Source organism: Musca autumnalis, unplaced genomic scaffold (genome assembly GCF_047663935.1).
Source record: "Musca autumnalis isolate F117 unplaced genomic scaffold, ASM4766393v1 scaffold_3, whole genome shotgun sequence".
Lineage (NCBI taxonomy): Eukaryota > Metazoa > Arthropoda > Insecta > Diptera > Muscidae > Musca > Musca autumnalis.
Genome location: NW_027411866.1, coordinates 35,536,234 through 35,560,928, shown reverse-complemented (window position 1 = coordinate 35,560,928; position 24,695 = coordinate 35,536,234). Strand labels below are relative to the sequence as shown.

At 41.5% G+C, this 24,695-nt stretch overlaps 2 protein-coding genes across 2 annotated transcripts in view; one reads left to right on the top strand and one right to left on the bottom strand.

The window, feature by feature from the left end:
* Nucleotides 1–14,466, top strand: part of LOC141396904 (band 7 protein AGAP004871-like) — a 41,704-nt gene extending 27,238 nt beyond the window's left edge. The window contains exon 6 of the mRNA XM_073972631.1: nucleotides 14,426–14,466. The gene's annotated coding sequence lies outside the window, so the exon portion shown is untranslated. The remainder of the gene's footprint in view (nucleotides 1–14,425) is intronic.
* A 72-nt stretch (nucleotides 14,467–14,538) lies between these two features.
* Nucleotides 14,539–24,695, bottom strand: part of LOC141398139 (aminoacylase-1A-like) — a 46,345-nt gene continuing 36,188 nt past the window's right edge. The window contains exons 8-11 of the mRNA XM_073975371.1: nucleotides 23,789–23,798; nucleotides 15,345–15,839; nucleotides 14,855–15,272; nucleotides 14,539–14,797 (exon numbers count right to left, since the gene is read on the bottom strand). Coding sequence (XP_073831472.1) covers nucleotides 14,593–14,797; nucleotides 14,855–15,272; nucleotides 15,345–15,839; nucleotides 23,789–23,798 — 1,128 coding nt within the window. The 3' untranslated portion in view covers nucleotides 14,539–14,592. The remainder of the gene's footprint in view (nucleotides 14,798–14,854; nucleotides 15,273–15,344; nucleotides 15,840–23,788; nucleotides 23,799–24,695) is intronic.

Sequence of the window (24,695 nt, the reverse complement as noted above, 5' to 3'; positions counted from 1 at the left end):
TTGCGGCTGTTTGCATGGAGTGGAGTTTCTTTGATCTGGAGACAGCCAGGTCCCTTAATAAATACCGAGATGATTAAATCTGGTACTGCCATGTTTTTTGCAGCTGCAAAGTCTATCAGCCAAATACCATTGTCAGATGTTTCACTGTGGAGAAATTGTGAATTTCCCGACTGTTGGGCCAAAGATATTCTCCTTTCCAATTTTGGCATTAAAATCGCCTAGAATGATTTTAATGTCATGGGCAGGGCAACGGTCATATGTTTCTTCTAAGCGCTCGTAAAATATATCTTTAGTCTGTTCGTCCTTTTCTTCAGTGGGAGCATGAGCGCAAATAAAGCTGATGTTGAAGAATTTAGCTTTTATTCGAATTGCAGCAAGTCGTTCATTCACAGGGATGAAGCTGGATACCAGAAGTTTTAGTCACCGACAAACTACGAATCCGCAACCAAACTCATGCTTTACGTCATGTCAGCTATAATACAGTGCGTCACCTTTAGGTGTTGTTGTGACGCCTTTCCCAATCCATCGTATTTCCTGTATGGCAGTAATATCGGCCTTGTACTTTTCAAGTACGTCTGCCAATGCGAAGACTGCACCTTCTCTATAAGGAGTGCGAACATTCCAGGTTCAGATTAGCAGATCATGGTCCGTAAAACGTTTGCGGGGTTCGTCAAATTTAGAGGGGTTTGTTTTTCTTTTCTTTCGTTTTTTCATAGTAGGCTGTTTTTTCTAGGGGAGGGTTACTAACCCGACGCCCAAACCCAAGTTTTTAACGTTCTTATAGGCGAACGCGCGGCACATGTTAGCTCACTACCTTTAACGGGTGTTAAAGGCCAGTGTCCACTTGAGATGAGAGAGGGACCAAGATAAATCCTGGGCTTTGCCATGTTAAAACCGGTCAGGACCGTTCCTTGGTATCTTCCATCTCCTACGTCACCCTTTTCGCCTTCCCCTACCTCCGACAAAGTCAACAATTTTAATGTGAAATTTTCAAAGTCTACCTTCGGACATTATAAAAAATGAATGTCACCCCATCGCTATATTTGTATATAAGTTCATACATATAAAGCGATTCGACGCCAGCAGAAAACCCGAAACTTATGATTGGGCGCCATTGAGTTAATGGGCAAGCAAATATAGGAAAGAGTTCATTCACCTCCATTCTCTCCAAGAATTTCAAACATTTTAATTCTAAATTAACAAGTAAAAAAGTATCAGTCGGCTTTGCCGACAGAGATATACCCTCAGCCTGTGTATATTGAAACAATTTTTTTTTCCAAAAAACGCATGTATTTAGGGAGTTTTAAGAATTTTGGGCGTTTGAACTGACAAAAATGTTGATTAGGATTTAATATCAAAAGTTTTGCGGAGGAGATACTAAAAGGAATGGATCTCCAGCCACTACATATGGTACCATAGGGGTTTTTTAGAACTTCAGGGATGTTTGCTCAAGAAGTATGAACTTGCCCCTGAAACAACTTTTACCATCGCAATTGAGGCTGCAATGCAAGTTGCTTCAACAAAAATCAAAGTGATTCGAAAGCAGGTCTTAAAGTGAACATGTATCCGAAATGTTGAGTGGGAGGTACCGGATGGAGTGGACAAATATAGTCCATATTTGAACCTGATCTATATCTGGTAGATATATTACGATGTGTAAAGTATGGACCAATTCGGCCACTCTCTTCAAGAGTTATCGTACGCACAATTTTTCCGAACATTTTTAAACTTTTGTGGGGGAGGTACCTGAAGGAGTGGACCGATATGGCTTATCTTCGAACTTAAACTATGTTTGGACAAAATATTACTAAGGCCAAACTTTATACCGAATCGGCAGACCTGTTCGAGAGTTATTTTGCCCTCCAACCTCCTCACACGGTGTCATAGGGTTTTTTTTTTGCAACTTTCAGGCTGTTTTCTCAGGAAGTATGGACTTGCCCCTGATGAAACCTATACCGTCGTATGGAGGGCAGTGAATACAAGTTGCTAAAGCAAAAATCAAAGCGATTCGAGAGATGTTCCTAAACTGAACTTTTCCAAAATTTTGTGTGGGAGGTACCCGACGGAGTGGACCGATTGAGTCCATATTAAAACCTGATCTAAGTCTGGCACACGCTCCACGATGGGCAAAGTATGGACCAAATCGGTTACACCCTTCAAGAGTTATCGTGCGTACAAATTTTCCGAACATTTTCGAACTTTTGTGAGGGAGGTACCGGAAGGAGTGGACCGATATAGCTCATCTTCGAACTTAAACTAAGTTTGGACAAAATATTACGAAAAAGTTACGGTGCAGGGCCTAATAAACCCAGTGCCGGCGGGGACCAGTGATCTGCCTACGAGTCACACCCCGTCGATATCATGCGATCGTGAGCAATCTCCCATAGATGTGGGTGCCTTGGCATCTGTGGTCGAAGGTAATGCTACAAGCACACAACCTAGTGTAAAACCTAGTGTAAAAACGGAGGAGGATAAAGGGCAGCACAGGGGGAGGATTAACTTGACCCAACTATCTGATGATGGTAGCGACCCTGATTCCGAATCCGATAGCTGCGGCAAAACAAACACCACCGTTGTGGAAAATCCCATGAAAGAGGAAGTCCACAAGATGGTAGAAGAAGTGAGCGAGAGCATCGCAAAGCTCACGACGAAAAGAGTGCAGTGGTCTGGGGCCCAAAGGAAGAAATTTAAGAGGAACCAGGCAAAACTAAAGAAGGAAAAACAGCTGGCTGCTTCAAAGGTTACCACAGAAAGTCCCTCCACTTCTTCGGAAGCGGCGAAGAGGACAAGGTCTCCTGAGGAGCAGAACGTGGCAAAACCCAGTAAGAAGAAAAAGGGCTTCCCACCTTCAATTGCCCAGAACAAACCTCGTCAGGACAAAAGCCAAGGAGACTGCCAAAAGGATCCTTCAAATGATACTGAAGAGGCGAGTTCTGACAAAAAGAAGGTGAGCGCGACGTCGGAATCTTCTGCGGTGGCCAAGGACTCAGTAAAGAAGCCTACTACCACCCAGAAGAGGAAGATGGACGCTGAAACCGGAACGGAGCCGCCATCGACTTACGCCAAGGTAGCTACACAAAGAGTACTTACCGGAGATCGAGAAATCGATCAACGATAAAATATTGGAACAAATCCTGCAAGGACGAGTCTCAATAAAAATAAACTGCTGTGAGCCAAGGGGGGACCTCCTATTGTACCACCTGGACTCACACGCAAACTCTGCAGCTCTCGGGGAGGTAGTCAGCAGTATAGCAACTCCATGGGAAGGTGGCAGACTAAAACTGGTGAGGAAAGACGAAATTCCTCACCTAACCAAAGCATCGGTGTACGTCAAGGGGTATGGCTGCAAGCTCGAGACGGAGCGCATGCTCGAGGTCTTTGGCGTACAAAACGAGGCCCTAAAGGTGGAAAGATGGGAGGTCTTCCACAGGGAGGAGAAGGAAGACGGCACTCTCCTTGTGATGGGGATCGACGATCTCTCGCTAGCTGGGCTCGTCAAAACCAAGGGCAAGGCATTCTTCGTCTCGAACTCGGTCTACTTCAAAGTTGGAAAGGCAAGAGTTGGTGAGGAGGAGATTGCCAAACCAAACAACCAAGAGGTCAACCTACCAAAAGGCTTTCAGGAGGGAGGAGCAGACGAAATTAGCGACTCCCAAGAAGCCAACCTTCTGGAGGACCAATGATTGAGGTCATCCAGATCAACCTCCATCGGAGCGAAACGGCAACACTAGCCCTGATGGACAAAATAACTAAAGGTAATATACATATTGGTTTAATCCAAGAACCTTGGACCATAAAAAACAAGGTTTCTGGACTTAACCATATAAATTATCAACTTTTTTACGCAAATACGGGATCCCGACCGAGGACCTGCATTATGTGCCACAAAAACTTATGCTTTCTTTTTTCTCCAGAGTTGTCATCGTCGGACGTTACAGAATTGAAGCAGGGGAATGGTAACATATACCTAGCATCATTATACCTGCCGTTCGACTCCCCGACATTACCACCTTCGTCGGAATTGCAGCAACTGGTGAGAAGGATAAAGCAAACAGGTAACGAAGTACTAGTAGGTAGCGATGCTAACTCTCACCACATCTCGTGGGGTAGTACTAACATTAACAAAAGGGGACAAGCCCTTATAGATTACTTAAATACTAACGACCTAATTACACTTAACACCGGGAATACGCCAACCTTTGTTAATAGAATTAGGGAGGAAGTACTAGATATAACGATATGTTCAGAAAATTTAATAAACGAGGTACACGAGTGGAGGGTCCTGGAGGAACACTCCTTCTCAGACCATAAGTATATTAGATTTAAAATAGCTAGGCCATCGCCTAACCCGATAACCTTCCGAAACAAATCCAAAACAAATTGGACAAAGTTCGGAAAACGAGTAAAAGAAAGACTTGGGCAACCAGATGAGGAATGCCTAAGTAAGGAGGACATAGAGAGAGATGTCCTAAAGTTAACTGAGGCACTAGTAAAGTCTTTCGAGGAAAGTTGTCCCTTTCGAGAGAGGAAATCCGCCTACGAAAAACCCTGGATGACAGGGGAAATTCGGAATAAAGGCAAGGAGGTCCGCAGACTTTATAATAGGGCCAAACGTAAAAAAGCAGCTGTATTCTGGGACAACTATCAGGCAAAATTAAAGGAATACAACAAAATAACAAGAAACGCCAAACGAAACTCCTGGAAGCTTTTCTGCGAACAGGTGGATAGTGTAAATGACGTTTCAAAGATTAAAAAGTTTCTATCTAAAACCCATACACAGACCGAGCAATTGGTCGATGGAAATGGAAAAAGGATTGAAACAACAGAAGAAACTCTAGGCCTTCTGATGAAAACGCACTTCCCGCAGAATACCATGGTTAACACTGAGGCATCGACGGAATGTATTAACTCATCGGAAGAAGCACCAAAGATTGACAGCTCAATGGTCCAACAAGCCATTTTAAGCTTTTCACCATATAAAGCAGCTGGACCAGACCAGATCTTCCCGGCTTTATTACAGAGGGAAGTGGACTTTATTGCGTCCAAACTGGTCGGGATCTTCAATGCATGCTTAAAACTTGCATACACTCCTATAGCCTAGCAGGAGGCAAGGGTAGTCTTTATACCCAAACCTGGCAAGGCAAGTTATGCAACACCAAAATCTTATCGACCGATAAGTTTAACTTCATTCTTACTCAAAACAATGGAACGGACAGTCGACACCATGATAAAGAGTAAGATCCCCAACGATATGCTTAAATTCAAACAACATGCATACGTTAAAGGCAGATCAGTGGAAACCGCATTGCATGAGGTAGAACACCACATAGAAAGAACCTTCGAAATGAAAATGTACACACTTGCTGTATGCATCGACATCGAAGGCGCTTTCAATAACGTAAGCACCGAGACACTTATCCACTCCTTAGACGAGTTTCAGGTAGACAGGGCCTTAAGGAACTGGATAAACCACATGCTAAGGAATAGATGGATAAGCTGCGGGCTATACGACGTGAAAATAAGAGACAAAGTTGGACAAGGAACGCCACAGGGAGGGATACTTTCACCTCTGTTGTGGGTTACCACCATAAACAGTCTCTTGAGGACCCTAACCGAAGAAGGATTTGACCCAGTCTGCTACGCAGACGACGTTATAATACTTCTGAGGGGAAAGAATCCGAATCAACTCTGTCGTAGAGCGGAAACGGCTCTAAAAATTGTTTTTAACTGGGCCAGGCCGAGAGGTCTGAACGTCAACCCGGAAAAAACAGAATTATGTCTATTCACTTGGAAAACGAAAATGGGGCACTACGAGGAACCAGTTTTTCTAGATAAGACAATAAATATCTCTTGTACAGTTAAATATCTAGGAGTAATTCTGGATAGGAAACTTAAATGGAAAGACCATATACAAGAAAGGGCCAACAAGGCCCAAATATGTTGGTCAACCTGCAGAAGGGCGATAGGCTCAAAATGGGGGTTCAATCCTAGGATGATACACTGGCTATACAGAAGCGTAATTAGACCAATTCTAACCTACGCGTCTGTGGTATGGTGGACAGCCATGGACAAAAAATGCAATGTGGAAATATTGCAAAAGGTCCAAAGAACATGCTGCCTAAGCATTAGCGGAGCAATGAGGACCACACCGACTAGGGCTCTAGAAACAATTTTGTTTGTACACCCAATAGAGATTCAGGTAAGGTATGAGGCAGCCATCGCAGCTGTAAGGCTAAAGTCGATGAGCGAGTGGATCGAAAAGAGCCACCAAACATACCACCAAAACATATTAAAGGTCACAACGGGTGAATCTATAAATCAGGTAGTATCGGACCGTATACCTGAAACTAGTGAAGTAGCCTTGTGTGAAGTGTCAATACCTGACAGAGACATGTGGATCGAGGGAGCTCTAGCACAGATTCCCGCTGGAAGCTGTGGGTTTACGGATGGGGCTGTGCTAGGGGGGAGAACCGGACTGGGTCTTTATATAATGGAACCGGAAATCTCCCTCCGTCTGCCGGATCATAACACGATCCTGCAGGCGGAACTCCGGGCGATAACAGAGTGTCTGCTTTGGTTTGATACTCACACAAGGCCTACCACTGTAAATATCCTTACGGATAGCAAAGCAGCCATTAGAGCTATATCAACCAAGACAGTGAAATCTAGAACTGTCTTGGAATGTATTAAATCTATAAATAATTACTCCCAACACGGTAAGGTAAACATTATATGGGTACCAGGGCATACCGGGATTAGGGGTAATGAAATAGCAAACTCCTTGGCAAAACAAGCCAAGGAGCAACCAACGGTAAGTCTAGAAAACGCTAAGCCGTTTAAAGCTACGCGACTAGAACTAAAGACATGGGCAAAAAATGCACATGTATCCCTCTGGAGTAGTGGAGAGAAGGGAAAAAACACAAAAATCCTATGGGGAAACCCAGACGAGGACAAAACAAAAGAATTACTTTTACTAAGTAAAAAAGATATTATTAGACTGACAGGAATCCTTACAGGTCACCTAGGTCTAAAAGCGCACCTGCACAAAATAGGTTGTGCAGAAAACAGTGAATGCAGAGCATGCGGAGAGGACGACGAAACGTTGGAACATTACCTCTGCCATTGTCAAGCCTTCACAAATCTGAGAACCCAGTTACTAGGGAATGACATTATACCAGGACTCGACCAAATTAGGACAATCGAGTTCAAAAAGATCAGAGACTATGTAAATAGGACAGAGATCCTAGACTAAGTCAAAAAAAGGATAATCCTCCATAACCCAAAATTAGAGCGCACAACAGGCCTACTTATGGCTTAAGTGTATGTCCACATGGGCATGTGGTGATCTAGTATCACCCCTCTTATCAACCTAACCTAACCTAACCTAACCTAACCTAACCTAAATATTACGAAAGCCAAAATTTGAACCGAATCGGTTCATCCCTTCGAGAGTTATCGTGCGCTCCAGCCAGCCAGACAGACAGACAGACGAACGGACATTGCTCAATCGACTCCAAATTGTCTGAAACACATTTCGTCCAAACATACTTGGGGTCTAAAACCATTATTTCGATGAGGCACATTGTGCCCGTATGAAAGTGTATATGAAGAAAAGACAAAATTTTTTAGTTTTCCATAAAAAAAAAATTAAAAAAATTTTTTTAAGCTACATGAATGATTTTTGGTACATACATTGGGAAAAAAAAATCCATTCTTAAATCTGTTCGAGATACTAATTTTGGTTGTTGCGCGCAAAAGTTATGGCGGTTTCAATTCTGATAAAAAGAAAAAAATCTTTAAAAGACTCTAATCATTATATTGAGAAACTCTCTTAATTAGGGGCTCCCTACATACTATATGGTTACTGAGGTCCCATAACTTTAGTGAAAAAGTTGTAAATTTTCGCGGAAATTAGGAAAGCATTCAAAACAATTGGTAGTTTACAACTTGTTCCAATAAAATTCAAGCTGTTTATGCATCTGAAAAATATATAAAAAATATGTACGTAATCTAAACATCGCGAAGATTCAAATGAAACCAAAACTATACAAATCCGTTTAGCAGTTTGCATATTATAGCAAACAAAAATATATTGAGGAAATTTATAAAATTTTTGTAAGAGAAAATATTTATTAAAATTTATTTTGTGAGTTAGTTGAACAAAATGTAAGAAAAATAGGTCGGAGTTTTTCTTCTATTTTAGTTAAATTTCACGCAATAAATCACATTTTTTATTCTAATCACTTCTCGAAAACACGCTAACATCTAGCAGAAGATATTGATATCTTTCAAATAAATGTTGGGTTCCTTTAAATGGGGTATAATCTTGAAATAAAATTGTATCGGGTAATGTTCATTTTGAAATGCGTGTAAATCGCGAAATCCTCAAAATCACTTGATGCGCATGCGGTTTACCAATACAGCGAATTCTTATCTTTTAATTTGTACACATTTGTCAGGATTTACTTTGGCCGCTAAGATGTAGCATCGTCTGCAGTTTAGTGTGCAACAAACTGTATTACGCTTATATTTTGCACAAAGTGCATACAATTTTTATGCGCATCCGATTTCACTATCAACCGTGGAAAAATACATCGATCTAATCATATTTCGATCAAATCCATCAAGAACCGTGGATGTAGCATCACACAGGAAACGATCCACATAAAACGCGAATTAGTCAGCGATATTTTGAAAAACATTTTCTGCAAATTTGTCAATTTTTGCAGTAGCCATTTCCGCCGTTCTAGTAGATGGATTTTTACGATCTGTGATTCATATGATCCGGATCGTCGAAAAACTAAAATATTGCGGGATACCAGCACACTCAAAACGATATTGTAAATACTGTACCCAAAAAATAGGTTTTTTAGAAAAAAATATCGCACTAAATTTTGGCCTTTGGCAGTAGATTACTCTGCTGCTGTGTGGGCTACATACATAATATACATATCAGATTATGCGAAATCGCGAGTTCTTTAGCCCTATAATTGGTTTTTCGAAATATCAGAATGCGCGTCCCAGTTACATAAAAAATACAAAAAACACCTGAAATCCGGCTTCAAAATGTCAGCATCCATAAAAGGTGGATGCAGTGGAAATTTTGGAAAGTGATACATTAGAAGTGTAATCTTCATTTTGTATTCTCCAACTTTTACTTTGGGCAGATGTCCGTCATTTGAATGGTTTAATCAGAAATCGAATAGCAATGTAAAAAACCTGTTTAGATTCAACGTGTTTTTACCTATGGTTTTTCCTTTGCGCGGTCGTAACTACCACGTAAATTAATTTTTTTTTGCTAAATTTTTAAGCTTTTTACAAAAACATCTAAATTAATCCAGCAATAGTCATAGTTACTGGGAAACTACAATAGTTCGCGTATTATAATAGTGCAAACCTTGGCTTCATGGAAACTAAAAAATTTTGACTTTTCCTCATATACCCTTCATAGCCTAAAGGCTGAGGGTATAAAAAGGCTGACTTAGGACGTGAATAAAAAAATGAAAGATGCCCAATCTAAACAGGAAGCCGAAAACCCCCAATGACAACCAGATTTTACGATTTTTTGATATACTAAAGATGGCGCCCAATTAAAATATTTTTATTTATTTATTTTTCATAAACATTGACAAGCTTTCTGATGGCAAATCGAGCTTTCAATGAATTAAACTTGGAATACATTTCAAGAATACCTGCTTAACAATAACAACAGCAATAGCCTTCAGATATATTGTTCACTTTTCACGGCTTTAGGTGAGTACAAATGATTTTTAAAATCCATTTTTCTATTGGAAGTTTGGCAATATTTATAACCAGGCGGCTTATGATTGGGCGCCATTGAGTTAGCAAAGGGCTTCTTCAACTCCTAAAGTCTGACTTCGGACATGGCTACTTGACTAAACACTGTCTCAAAGAATTGTTTAATCCTTCTGAGAATATCGCACGCGAGACTGAGACTGAACTTTTAAGAAAATGCTCTAAAACTAGCAAATGAGAGCAATGGAGTAAGAGAAAGGGAGAGGACCTGTCACATATTTGATTCGAATAGATGTGCCAATTATATTAACCAAGAAGTAAGAACGGTGTTAATTTCGGTCGGGCCGAACTTTTTATACCATCCAACATGAACTGTATTGAGGTGTAGGAACGTTTATGAAAGTATTAAACTCTTCCTCTTATTTCAAGAGTAGTACATATATCCCAACTGATAATACATATTCCCTTTAAAAAAATTCATATGGGGCGCCATCGTTGTTCTTTCCAAAACATGGACCAATATTTACAATTTTCCGAATTTAGCAAAATACATAAAATTTGGCAATACCGACTAGACCAAAACCTGGATATTCTGGATTTGGATAGTTAACGAACATCGGGAGCACCGTTGTATGTTAGCTGTATAAAAGTTTTGTAACTCCAGTAAAGACTAAATACTAAATTTCAGTTATTCTGGTTGAATAAAGTGGATAAAACTTTCAAAATGCCGAAAATTGCGAGGGACAATACCGAAAATTGTTAGGTGGAATGTTTTATACCACCAAAGGAGACAACTAAATATTAAATTTTAGCATATCGATGGGATATTGATGGAACAACGTTCAAGATACCGAAAATCGGGAAGTACGCTTTTATGAGGGCTGTTTGAAGACATGGTCTTTTAGTGATAATTCTCTTCTGCAATATGTTATACCCCCATGGAAGTTTAAATACCAAATTTCAGTCATATCGGTGGTATATTGAGGCAACAACTTTCAAGATATCGAAAATCGTACCTATCGATTTTCTATGGTAGCTATGTGAGGCCACAATTTTGAAAATAGCGAAAATCAGGATGTACTGTTCTATGGGGGCTATATAGGGACGTCGACCTATACCGACAAATTTCGAGTGGAAAGTTGTAAACCCACAACTTTAATATTCTAACAAATTTCAGCCATTTTGGTGGGATATATAGGCCACAACCTTTAAAATCGGGAGGTACCGTTCATAGGGGCTATATGAAGGCGTGGACCTGTAGGAGTGAGTGCATCTAAGGGGTTGCTCTGGACTTGTCCACGTGAGGGATTACGATAGGCACTATGTTGCTACATGCTGCGTAAATACAGTCCCCAGTGAGTCGTCGTCAGATTACGAATCTTCCCCGCAGTCTCCTCGACAGCAACCGCACACGCAGCATTTAACACCAGCCGTTGTTGTCCCAATCTCAGAAAATGCATCCTTTTTGCAATTTAATTGCAATGGTCTCAGAGGTAAGATCGAATAAAAAGTGGATTTCATGAGTCGGAAGAATATCAAGGTCGCGGCGCTGTAGCTTACAATGTTGTGATGGTTACAACGTGCTAAGGAAGGATCGCACTAGAAGTGGAGGTGGGGGATTAGCTTTTCTATTGCAGCAGTCTGTTCAATGCAGACCTATCCTGCTTGAGCCTGCATGGAATGTATAGGGTAGCTGTCAGATTGCCGAGATAGAGTTGCTGAACGTATACATGCCGCCGACAAATAGCTGTATCTCAGATTACGAGCCTTTGGAAGGTCATAATCGTCTGGTCCTGGGGGACTTTAATGCGCATCATGAGATGTGGCATTCGACCCTCGGAAGAGGGTACAGCCCTGGCTAAGCAGATTGATAGCTCTACGTTTTGCACGGTCAATGAGGACGCCCCTACCAGAATTATAGGAGAGTGTTACAGTTCGCCAGACATAACCATCGTATCACCGTGTCTGACAAATGACGTTACTTGGCAACCCGTCATTTCTCTTAGATCAGACCATTTGCCCATTATTGTCCCCATTAGCCACGCATTCGTCAATCATAGGAAATCTGATTGGCCGAGTTTCAGAGTGTTCACCAATAACCGCTACTGATGTTCGGGTAGCGGAAAGTTCGTTCCGAGACATCATCAATGCTGCAGCCGCTCGCCATATCCCTGCTTGTCGAATACCCGAAATAAGACCAAACATCTCAGCAGAGGCCACGGGATTAGGAAATGAACGTTATGAGCTCCGTCGATCCAACCCCAATGACCCCAGAGTCAGCGAGCTGTCACTAGAAGTTAAGTGGTTAAATCATCTGAAGAGTTGCAACCTTTGAGCCGGTATTAGTGAATTGTGGGCAACGGTTAAGTCACTCTCGAACAGATCTCTTCCTGCCGAGGATGAACCACCACAGTTTACATTGGATGATGTTGCGAATGCCATCAGGAATGCTAAATCATCCAAAGCGTTGGGTCCTGATGGAATCTCCATGGTAATGCTGAAGCACCTGGGTGCGTCGGGAGTGGAGTATCTTACTAAAGTTCTCAACTTGTCGCTAACCACCCTCATTGTTTCCGAAGTCTGGGACCACCCTACTCAAGCCAGGCAAGGATGCCTTAAAAAATGAATCGTACAGGCCGATTTCGCTTTTGTCGCTCGTAGCAAAGAGGTCTTGAGGTCTTAGTCCTCCCCAGTATCAGAAATAGCTATCAAGTTACTGATCATCAGCATGGATTTCGTAAGCAGCAAAGCACGACAAGAGCTCTCCACGCCATCTCAACATATAATAGTTAAGGATTCAACCAGAGACCGCGTGTGATAGAACAGTGATGGTGGCGATTGACTTATCAAAAGCCTTTGATACATTCAGGTTCTCCACACTGTTTGAGGACATTGAGTAGACAACCCTCCGACCAAGCTTGAAACGTTGGATAGTCAATTATATGTGTGGACGCCAGTTGTACGTGGAATTCAGGAACAAGAAGTCCAAACCCTGTAAAGTGAAGCAGGGAGTTCCCCAGGGAGCGGTGATGTCTTTGGAACTCTTTAAACTCTACATTTCCTGTATTCCACCCCCTCCAGACGGCATTGAGATCGTAACATATGCGGTCAGGTACCTACCCTGATGACATCTGTGAGAGACTGAACTCCTAGTTAGCCCATCTTAAGGCCTCGACACATAACAAGCATGGCATTCTTGCTTAAGACTAAAGACCAAGTTCGACCTAATTCAAATGTGATTCTGAAATCTTTTTATTAGGTCGAACTTGGTCTATAGTCTTTTATAAGATATGACTTCAGCAAGAATGTCATGCTTCTTATGTGTCGAGGCCTTTACCACCTTTTTCCACGCGAGAAATATTCAAATATCCGCCAGTAATCTACGGCCACTCTGTTCACCACATGGACAGCCCCAAAATTCTAGGGGTCTCATTCGACACTTCAGTCAAGTCGTCCGCGCATACCGCAGCTATCTGCGATAAACAAACAAACGACAAAGTAGAAACAAGGTTCTTAAGTCCCTAGCAGGCAGCACTTGGCGTGCAGATAAAGAAACTTTGGTGACTACATATAGCGCGATAGGTCGGTCTGTAGTAAGCTATGCGGCTCCAGTTTGGTCCCCGGGATTATGTGATACGCAATGGGGAAAGATTCAAACATGTTAGAATGCCGCCCTGGAAATAGCAACAGGGTGCCCCCTCATGTCTTCAGTGGACCATCTACATGAGGAGGCAAAAATTCTTCTAGTACAGCAACACAATAGGATGCTTTTGTTGCAGTATTTCCTCGCGTGTTGCCGTGAGAGCCATCCCAATCAACTTTTGCTGGCTATGCCCGACACACCCAGGCATATCAGGAAGGATATTCATGCTCTAGAGAGGGAGGTCCAACAATGTGAGAGAGAACCCCAAGATCAACAGTCAGGTCTGAATAGCATTCACACGGACACAGTTGCTAAGGCCATAAGAAAATACAGTGTGAATAAAGTCCTCGGAGTACATCCCCAATCTATCGTAGCTGAGGAGTGTCCACGACAAACCAGAGTAGTTTTGGCTCAACTACGCTCGGGATATTGTAGCCGCCTAAATTCTTATTGAGCGGAAATCGATTGCGCCGTACAAGACATCTGCTTAGTATGCGGCATGGGCCCGCACGACGCAAAGCACCTTTTCAACTGCCCCGCCAAACCTACTCATCTAACTCCAGTGGCTATATCCCATCGAAGCAGCCACTTTCCTGGAACTGAAGATAGGCACTGCGCCAGATAATAAACACTGTTACAACAACAACAAGTAAAGTTTGACAGAACAGTTGTGCCAGCTATTTTCGCCAAGCACTTCAAGAATCGCAAGACGAAAAGATAGACAAAGCAGTACATCGTCGTTTATAATGGATGTTATTGGATACTAAGGAAGATGAAATTTACCGACTTCGAATGAACCGTAATCTCAATGGCTCATATCATCCAAGATTAAATCAGAAGAGTTTTGATGTCGCTTGACTTAATGAGTGGTCCAGCAGTCGTTACCAGGAAAATTCAATTAAGGAACTCCGACAACTTAAAATATGCACCTCACTAAACAATTTGGGTTTCAATTAAGATTATTTGTTGTATCTTTTTTCTTTTTGTTTTCCTGATTTTATTTGAACTTCTTTCTTCCCATTTCAGAAAAGTCTGGAACGACGTATTGGCAGCAAGTACCTTCCAAATGAAATAAAATGAACCTAGGCAATTCCGATCAACAAGCTGTTGGCGTGTAAAATTGAATGTAGGAAACATTATTCTTTCTGAAAATAATTGCGAAAGCTTCATTTATTCTTCAAATTCAACTTAACCTAACAATTTAATAAGTTCAATAAAATTCTGGTGTAAATTTCGATGCCATGCAAATAGACATCAGCTTTGAGGTATTCATCGTGGTCGTGTAACAAAACCGGAGTATTGGGCATGGGTGAGAAACCAATTGAGGGTATGCCAATGGCGCGCAAAAACTGGCTATCAGTGCCACCGGGAAAGACATGGGTCTCCAAGGTGAGATTCCTGCAAAGAAATGTAAATTGATTAGCTATCTTTGAGGCTTCCTAATGCCACGCTTACATTTCCTGAAAGGCCTTTTCAAAGGCCAACCAATATGGATTGCTGGCATCCACCTTAGTTTTGGGTGCAGTGTCAATCCTCACTACCCATTCCCATTCGATGTCACCACCTGCTTCATTACACCATTGTTTTAATTGGTTTTCAAATTCCTTTAAATCCACGTCAATGGCAATGCGCATATCGAAACAGGCCTCCAACATGGCTGGCACCACATTCGATTGTACACCTCCCTTGACCATGGTTAGGTTAATGGTGGTAACATCTCCCACATGTATCGAGGGATTTTTGGCCATAATATCCTGTTGACTTGCACGATATGTCATCAGTTTATCCAAGAGATAATTGAATTTCTGGCCCGCAGTATTGGGCAAAAGCAGGGAGCCATGGCCAGCAGAACCCTTGAATTTGAAATTGATTTCTGTCAAGGAAAAAAAAGAAAGAATTGGAACTTTAAAATGTAAAAAGAAACCCATTTTATGGTAACACTTACGCCACAAACTCCTTTCCGCATAGAATGCCACATACTTGTCCGCCTCTATGGCCATACCCTCGTCCAAAGCAAATCCCACCTTGAGATCATTGAATTCTTTACATTTTACAAATTCTTGCAGACTTTTATCGCCACCAATTTCTTCATCCGGCACAAACATGATGTGCAGAGTTCGCCGTATTTTCTCATGATTTTTCTTGAGTTGCCGTAATGCTGCCAAATATTGGGCGCCAACACATTTCATATCCTGAGAACCTCGGGCATATATGCGACCCTCTTCATCCATGTGGGCTGAGAATGGTGGATATGTCCATTTATCATTGTAGACTGGAACAACATCCATGTGAGAATTGAGTAAGATTGCTGGCAATTCAGGTTCTGATCCCAGCCAGGTTCCTATGAGAACTGGTTTGGTAGTATCGCCAGCAATGTGGTGGACTTTGTAGGGAATTTTTAGAGATTCCAATTGTTGAGAGAGGAATTTGACACATGGTTCTGCAGAAGAAAAAAGAAAGAAATGGGAATAGTACGATAAACGTTTAATTTGACAATTTTTGAAAATTTTAAAAAATTGCGGATCCATCTAGCTGATGGCTTCTCTATTAATCTTCACAAACGGTATCGGAGAAGATGCTCCATCTTTAATAATGTTTATGTCATATTATCTGGAGCACCATAGAGTGACCATAGGTGAAGCGATGAGTCTAACTTTGTATACCATATCTCCCAAGTGGAGCAGTAGAATGGATTTGGATTGGATTTCTAGCAAAAATCTTTACGTAGAATCAATCCTCTTATGAGAATTAAAACCGAACTAAAGTTTATCAAGACTATCTCCAAATTTCAAGAGGTGAAGCGAAAAGTATAGCTTTTCATACGATATCTTCCAAGAGGAGTATTACAGACCGATTTGACTTTTGTAGCCAGGGGAAGACCTTGGAAGCAATAAATCTCAGAGAAAGCTATCTAGTCTTTACCTAGAGTCTTCTGTTTTAAGAACTCTATACATTGGGACACTCTGAAGAGAATTAACATGAACTAAAGTTTATCATAACATGGAAAATCCACAACTTTGTAAAGTTTAAATGAGTAGAGGGCTAATGGGCATTCTAAATAAAAAAATGCTACCATGTTCCAAAAACGCCTGAAGGTATGCTATAGAAAAACATCAAATGTGCTGACAATGCTACAAAACATGTTTTAGCTTAGACACCAACTAAAAAGATTAATTCGAATGTTCTTGTAGATTTTACCAGATGGAGCTAATTCCAAATAGCGTAGGCACAATCCCAGAAAGGTGAATAATCTTATAGTTAACCACCAGACTGTGGTTACCATAAATTAACAATACCATCAAGATAGCGATCTTCTACCCATAAGAGATCTCCAAATGTCACGTTACGACTATGTGCCCAATAAGAGTTCTTCAAGATAAACAAAGTATTGAATCGATGACGATTCGATTCTGTGGAGAGAACGGTAGATCTGTAGTAAATGTCAGCTGGACAGAGCAAATACGGCAACTGATACCCCTTCTTTAAAAGTCGATAGTCCTGCGGACTTACAACAACTTGTTACAGACCATGATTTCACTATTATCATCATGGTTTCCCCTTCAAAAGTCTTTGTTTACACCAATCCTAGAATCCTCCGTTATCAGAACTCTAGATGCTGGAAAACTCTGAAGAAAATTCCGACTGAACTAAAATATTATTAAGGCAGCGATCTCCCACCCATAAGAGACCTCCAAATGTCATGGTGCGACTATGTGCCCAATAGGCGTCGTTCACCAAAAATATAGTCTATAATTCGATGGAAATGCTAATGTTAGATCTGTCGGAAATGATAGCTGGATAGACCAAAGACGGCATTTGCTAGCTTTTCTGGAAAAGATGATAGTGTGCTACTTACGACTTGCAACAGTGGTGTCTGTAGTAACCCATTCTTATCCGATAACGAAATTGATTTCATCATAATGGATTCCTACCAAAATCTTTTACAAGCCTTTACGATTCGATGCAAAGGACGGTAGATTTGTTGTAAATTATAGCTGGACAGAGCAAAGAAAGCAACCGGTCAACCCTTCGATAGTCCTGCGTCTCCTGACTTTTAAAACTGGTTTCTGCAATAACCTATCCTCATTCGAGCGCGGATATGATTTCACCTTCATTTAAGAGCTCCCAACTGAGATTTCCTGGTGGAGAGTGAAGAGAGAGAGTGAGAGAGAGAGAGAGAGTGAAGGTGAAGACTATACAGAAGAATTATTCGTCGACCAATGCGGATCGCTCATGACTTCCAAGCCAATATGACACGGATGCAAGGAAATTACCGGATTAAAACATCTGACAATCTTACCACAACATCCATATGCACTGAAACCAGGAAAGCGAAGAAAAAGGCATTTAGACAGACGTTACACTTTCTTAAAAATTCTGTAGCCTGGTAATGTTTTTTATAACTGAGAGGGAAATCCAGTTGAATAGCTAGAAATACAGTTGAGGTGTCAATTTAATAGCGCAAACGTCAATTAAATCCTCATAAAGAAGGTTAACGCGGCAAAAAGCTCTAATGCAAACGCCGTTTAAGCTACTTAAAGACCCCTTGGGATAACCAAAATTCCTATTTCAAACGTCTTTCGCCGGTGAGAAGACGATGTAATCCATTACACAGCCTCAAAAGAGGGATATACCTACCACTCACAGTCCAACCTTTTGGGTACCACAGTTCCAAGCCGAGAGATTGTCGACTTATCAGATGTTAACTCTAGAAATACACATCGAAGGGCGAGTTTGTAGAAGCAAACGGTTCGGTGAGTCTGCACGTAACCTACAATAAGTCTAATCACACTTGAACCTCCTTGAGGTCATGGCATAGGGATCAGTCGACTCGTTCGGTCAGACTCAACTATGAGTTCTACATACAAGGTTGTGAAGCTGAAGCGAAACTCAACTTCTCGCCAGCTACTACAGGTCAGCAGAAAAGCCAAACCCAATCTCAAAAATGAAATGACCGAGTAAGAAAGCCAACCGCTCTATCCATTCCGTCTTTTTGTTAAATGTTTCCTTATAATTATGTAAAAGACTCAATAAAATATATCTTGAATCTTATTCTGTCTAGACGGTTTCAAGAAACAAGAGGGTTGTGGGTCTGACACAACGGTGGATTCCTATCCCAAACTCTTCTACCGGTGAGAAGAGAAAGATAGAAGTTAGTTACATTCAAACAGCCTTAAAAATATCACACTCGACTTTTAAGGCTGTGTGAATGTGTACCTATATGTATATATGTGTACCCAAATACGATGGATTGGGAAAGGCGTCAGAACAACCCCTAAAGGTGACGCACTGTATTATAGCTGCCATGACGTAAAGCATGAGTTTGGTTGCGGATTCGTAGTTAGTCGGAGACTAAAACATCTGGTATCCAGCTTCACCCCAGTGAATGAAAGACTTGCTGCAATTCGAATAAAAGCTAAATTCTTCAACATCAGCTTTATTTGCGCTCATGCTCCCACTGAAGAAAAGGACGAACAGACCAAAGATATATTTTACGGGCGCTTAGAAGAAACATATGACCGTTGCCCTGCCCATGACATTAAAATCATTCTAGGCGATTTTAATGCCAAAATTGGAAAGGAGAATATCTTTGGCCCAACAGTCGGAAATTCAGTCTCCACCGTGAAACATCTGACAATGGTATGAGGCTGATAGACTTTGCAGCTGCAAGAAACATGGTAGTTAGCAGTACCAGATTTAATCATCTCGATATTCATAAGGGCACCTGGCTGTCTCCAGATCAGAAAACAAGAAATCAAATTGATCATGTTGTGATAGATGGAAGACATTAATCGAGCGTGTTGGATGTACGATCGTTCCGAGACGCAAACATTGATTCGGACCACTACCTTGTTGCAGCAAAGGTACGCACCCGCATAAACGTAGCAAACAAAGTACGAACAGACACAACACGAAAGTTAGACATCGGTAAGCTGTAATCACAACAGATAGCCACCGCATATTCCACTGAACTAGCCCAATTTCTTAATCAAAGCCCTCCTCATCCCGATAACATATCAGCGCAATGGCAAATCATTGCCCACTCCATGCAAACAGCCGCAAAATCCATACTTGGATACCAGAGACCTCCACCAAGGAATCCATGGTATGATCAGGAGTGTCGTGCTGCCACCGAAGAGAAAAATGCGGCATATAAGGCTACTTTACAATCCGTAGCAACGCGTAGCGCACGAGAGAGATACAGGGAGAAAAGGAGAGAGGAGAAACGTCTTTTCCGCAGGAAAAAGAGAGAGATGGAAAAGCGGGAGTGCGAAAAAATCGAGATGTACAGGAGCCAGAATGAAGTCCGAAAATTCTACCAAAGAGTCAAGCATCAAACTGATGGCTTTGGTACAGGCACATCCTCCTGTAGAGACCAGCAAGGTAATTTGGTAACTGATACAGATAGTGTACTCAGGATATGGAAAGAACATTTTTCAAAACTGTTGATATCCAATAGCAGCAAAGACGATTGGAACCTGAGTATCCTGTGCCCCGTCCACAAGAAGGGAGATAAGACTGTATGCTCTAACTATAGGGGCATAAGCCTACTTCCTATTGCCTACAAGATCGTGTTAGGGATATTGTGCGAACGACTAAAGCCTATGGTCAACGAGATAATTGGACCATACCAATGCGGCTTTAGACCTGGCAAGTCCACCTTTGACCAGATATTTACCCTGCGGCAAATCCTGGAGAAGACCCAAGAGATGCAGATCGACACATACCACCTTTTTGTCGATTATAAAGCAGCCTTCGACAGCCCGTTGCGTTCAAAGGTATTCCAAGCCATGTCTGAATTTGGTATCCCCGCTCATCCGGCTTTGCAAAATGATTTTAACTGACACGAGGTCCTCAGTTAAAATAGGAAAAAACCTCTCCGAAGAGTTTGGTACCAAAAGAGGTTTCAGACAAGGAGACAGCCTTTCGTGTGATCTCTTTAACATCCTGCTGGAAAAGGTTATACGAGAGGCAAACGTCAAAAGAAGTGGCACAATCTACACCAATAGTCACATGTTACTTGCTTATGCTGATGATATAGACATCATAGGCCGATCAGTAAAAGAAGTAACTGATACCTTTATGAAGGTCGAAGGAGAATCTGCTAAAGTGTGTCTGGCGGTAAACGGTGAGAAGACCAAGTTGATGGTGTCGACGCGCAATGCGTCCATTGAGCTCGGACCGACTGTGGAAGTTGGTTCCTATAATATTGAGGTAGTAAAAGACTTCGTCTACCTCGGAACCTCCGTAAACACAACAAACGACATCAGTTGTGAAATAAAAAGAAGAATTGTATTGGCCAACAGATGCTACTTTGGCTTAAGTAAGCAGTTCAAAAGCCACATCTCGTCTAACAAAAATAACGCTTTATAAAACACTGATACTACCCGTGCTGATGTATGGCTCCGAAGCCTGGGTACTTGCGCAAGCAGACATGGCAGTGCTTGGCGTGTTTGAGAGAAGAATTCTTCGATGACGGTGAATATCGACGTCGCATGAACCTCGAGCTGTATCTGCAATACGACGACATCAATATTGTTAAACGTATAGAGATGCAGCGATTGCGTTGGCTAGGCCATATCATAAGAATGAGCGATGATGAACCCGCTAAAAAGGTGTATAAACACGGACCGCTTGGCGGTGCACGCAGAATTGGCAGGCCAAGGAATAGATGGCGCAAACAAGTGGATGATGAGATGATAAGGCGCGGTATTCCAGAAAGCGAAGCAACAAATAGAGAGAATTGGAGATCTTTTCTTAGTTCGGCCTATAGAACAAATGTTCTGTAATGGGCCAGCTAAGTAAGTAAGTAAGAATGTATACCTATGATTAGGGCAACTCACAGGAATCTCTTGGGATAACAGTTTCAAGCACGACGGAGAAATAAATGCATCCGATAATTCTTTAGTTAAAGAGGGATCAATTCTCTTTAACTTAAGAATTATCCAACGAAACACGATTTTGGAAGCATACGAATGGCTGAGTCTGGACACGACGTAAGGAATCTATCTAAAATATGTAAGTCTACCCACACTAGAACCTCCTCATATCTGTAAGCACGGCAAAGGGATCAGACGACTCGGGAAGTCTGATTTAACGATGGATTCGACCTGCAAAGTCGTGGAACTGGAGGGAACCTCAACTTTTCACCATCCACCACAGTTCAGAAAACCAAATCCTCTACTTACTCCGTCAAGACGATTTTCAAGAAACAAACGGGTTGGCGGTCCACCGTTCAGGGATTTCCCTATCAATATCTTTCAAAGATAAAAACATGTATGCGAAAGTTTAATCCATTGACAAGCCTTAAAAGGCCAGAGATATGTCTACGATTAGGCCAACTGAAAGAGGAATCTCCCTGGAATTCCAAGCAAATTATCGGTTGTAAACTCTGAAAATACCCAACGAAAGGCGATTTTCTGAAAGCACCAAGTGGGTGAGTTTCGATATAGCGTGAGAGGGTCATAGCTGTAACCACGGTTAAGAAATCGGACGACTCGGGGGACGTAAACGGGTGGGTGAATTTGGATGGAACGTGAGGAAAGTACCTAGTCTATATTCACTCATAGTGAAACCTATTTGGGGTCATAGCTGTAAATTAACGCTGGATTGATTTTACGAGCATGGTCGCGGACCTGATGGGAACCTCAACTTCTTACCACTTACCACGGTGAAGAGGGCCAAGTCAGCTAAAAAAACTCACGCGATTTCAAAAAGATCACTGCATTAGAAAGTCAACCCCTCCACTTCATCTGTCCAGATTTTCAAGGAAAAAATGCGGGTGAGTAGTCTGATTCAACGGTTGATTCTACTTGCAAATATACGTCTGAATCAGAAAGCCAAACCCCTCATGCTCTTTCGTTTGCTATCCCAAGTGCTAAGGTCACCTCTTTCTAACTGTACAAACTAGTCCTGAGCATGCAGGAGCCAACCACCGTCAAGACAAGAAACTGTCTTTGGGTTGAAATAATTCACGGAGTCGCCATTGACGAAAGAGTCGGAGAAAGTCAATGGCTGCTGTTCGAAGATCGTTTGTGAGACAACCTAGCGATCTCACATGTGGCGAGTATTCTGTCTAAACTTGTTTATCAGCCTGCATTGCATCTCATAATCTAAGGTTCGGTAACAACAAACTCCCTCTCAATGAAGATTAAATTATGGTTGTGTACTATCTTCACAGGCTCGCGAGCCGCAACGGTGCCGTAATCTAATTCAGACATACCACATGTGTCAATGGAAAATCTAATCTCATTTTAGGAACCTCATACCCAGAGAAGATCTGCTCAACACCTATGATTATGTTATTTTTGTGGACGGTTAATTTAAAAAATAGATCCCTGTTTAACTAAAAAATCTCTCTTCTCTACACAAGAAAACCATTTCGTACAAAAAAGCTATGTTTGCTACGTGAACACGCTAAAATTCCTTGCCAGGACAGTAGATGGCCTCGCTAGTCGTTGGAAAGGATGCAATGAGGGTCGAATAGTGATTATTTTTTGAATCCAAACTGAGTAATCGAGGAATGAAATTGTCAGGAGATGCCAAGAGGCAGAAATATTTACGAACGTGTTAGAGCAAACTGCACTTTGAATGGAATTAGATTCAAAATCGTAGACAACAATCACATGGGGTAATGCAGTTTAATCGCGACGCAGTAAATTGGCTGATCACTCGAGAAAGTCTGAAGTTGAAAGTTTTGTTCAGGGGCTCAATTTACAAAGAATACAATTGCTGCGCTACTATGTGATGGGAACAATATGGCATTTAACAACTTTAATGGAGATCAGGTTGAGGCCTGTATAGTTAGGATTAACAAGTTCCTAATTCCTGAAATATTTACGGACACTGCAATCGAAATGTATCAGATTCAGAAGGAAGTAGGATGACGTAGACAACAATCACTTCGAATAATGTCGATTAATCTGCGTCGTTGTGAAGCGGCTGATGCTTCTCTCAAAGTCGGAAGTTAGAATTGTTTTGCTCCTGAGACAGGGATATTTTTCAGGCTAGTGAGGCCAAACTGCACTATGTGTCGGGATAGTTGTGAAGCAGCTGATGCCTCTCTCAAAATCTGAAGTTTTAATTGTTTTGCTCCAGAGACAGAGATATTTTTCAGGCAAGTGAGGCCAAACTGCACTAGGTGTCGGGATAGATCAGATTCCTCACATCACCAAGAAAGCAGGAGGACGTTGAAAACCAACACTTCGTATAACGTAGATTAATATGCGTCGCAAATAAAGCGGCTGATGCCTTTCTCAAAGTCTGAAGTTGACATTGGTTTGGTTCAACAACCACCAGGATTTTTTTCGCGTCCGTTAGGTCAAATCGATCGGAATAGATTAAATTTCCTACCTCACTAATTAAGTAGAGGAATGAAGACAATAATACCTTGTCCCGCCTGGGATGTTTGTGGAACAATTATTATTAGATTAACCTGCGTCGTTGTGAAGCGGCTGATGTCTCTCTCAAAGTCTGAAGTGGATATTGTTTTAGTGCAGGGGTTTAATTTACAAAAAAATTAAATTGCTTGGCTGCTGAGCGATGGAAACTATATCTCATAGATCAACTTAAATGGAGATCAGGTAAGAATCTGCTTAGTTCCGATTTATAAGTTCTTAATTCTGTGGTATTTCACAGAAGTAGATGTGAAGACTGTGAAGATGGAATACCGATCTCATGGAGTCACTATCTTCTTATCGATTTACATGTTTTTCGAGCGCCCAGCCTGACAAAATTTCTAGAGGTTACTAAATGGAAAATCGGTGAATATTTATTCTTCGACTTCCCTATGCAGATGATTGCAAGATCAGGATCAGATTCTACATCAAATCAATCCAAAAGCATGTAGGCGCAATTACTTCGGATAAACCACAATTTTCAAATGTTCGCGGCAAAGCTATGCCTGTCAAACTCCTTCTAGCTCTCACGGAGTCTGAAGTTCACTTTGTCTTGATCCAAATGCCCTATAATTATGTGGCACCTTAGATATGCCATAGATTTGTTTTTTTTTTTTTTTTTTTTTTTGTGATGGGTATATAATACAAACCGTTAGCAACCAATGGAGTTGGAGTTAACCTCGTGTGGATGAGAGATCTGTAGTGGAGATTTGTAGTGAAAATACCAATAGAAAGTTTCTAAGTTAAATATCATACTTTCCGGTGACTATGTGGCTGCGAATGTTTAGCTTTTTTTGGTTTAGATCAAGTGTTTCTTCCCAAAAATTCTGCAATGTATTCATTCGACGGTACGTAGAGTATCTATACTCTTTTTAGGCTGATCAATTCGGTCTATGTAA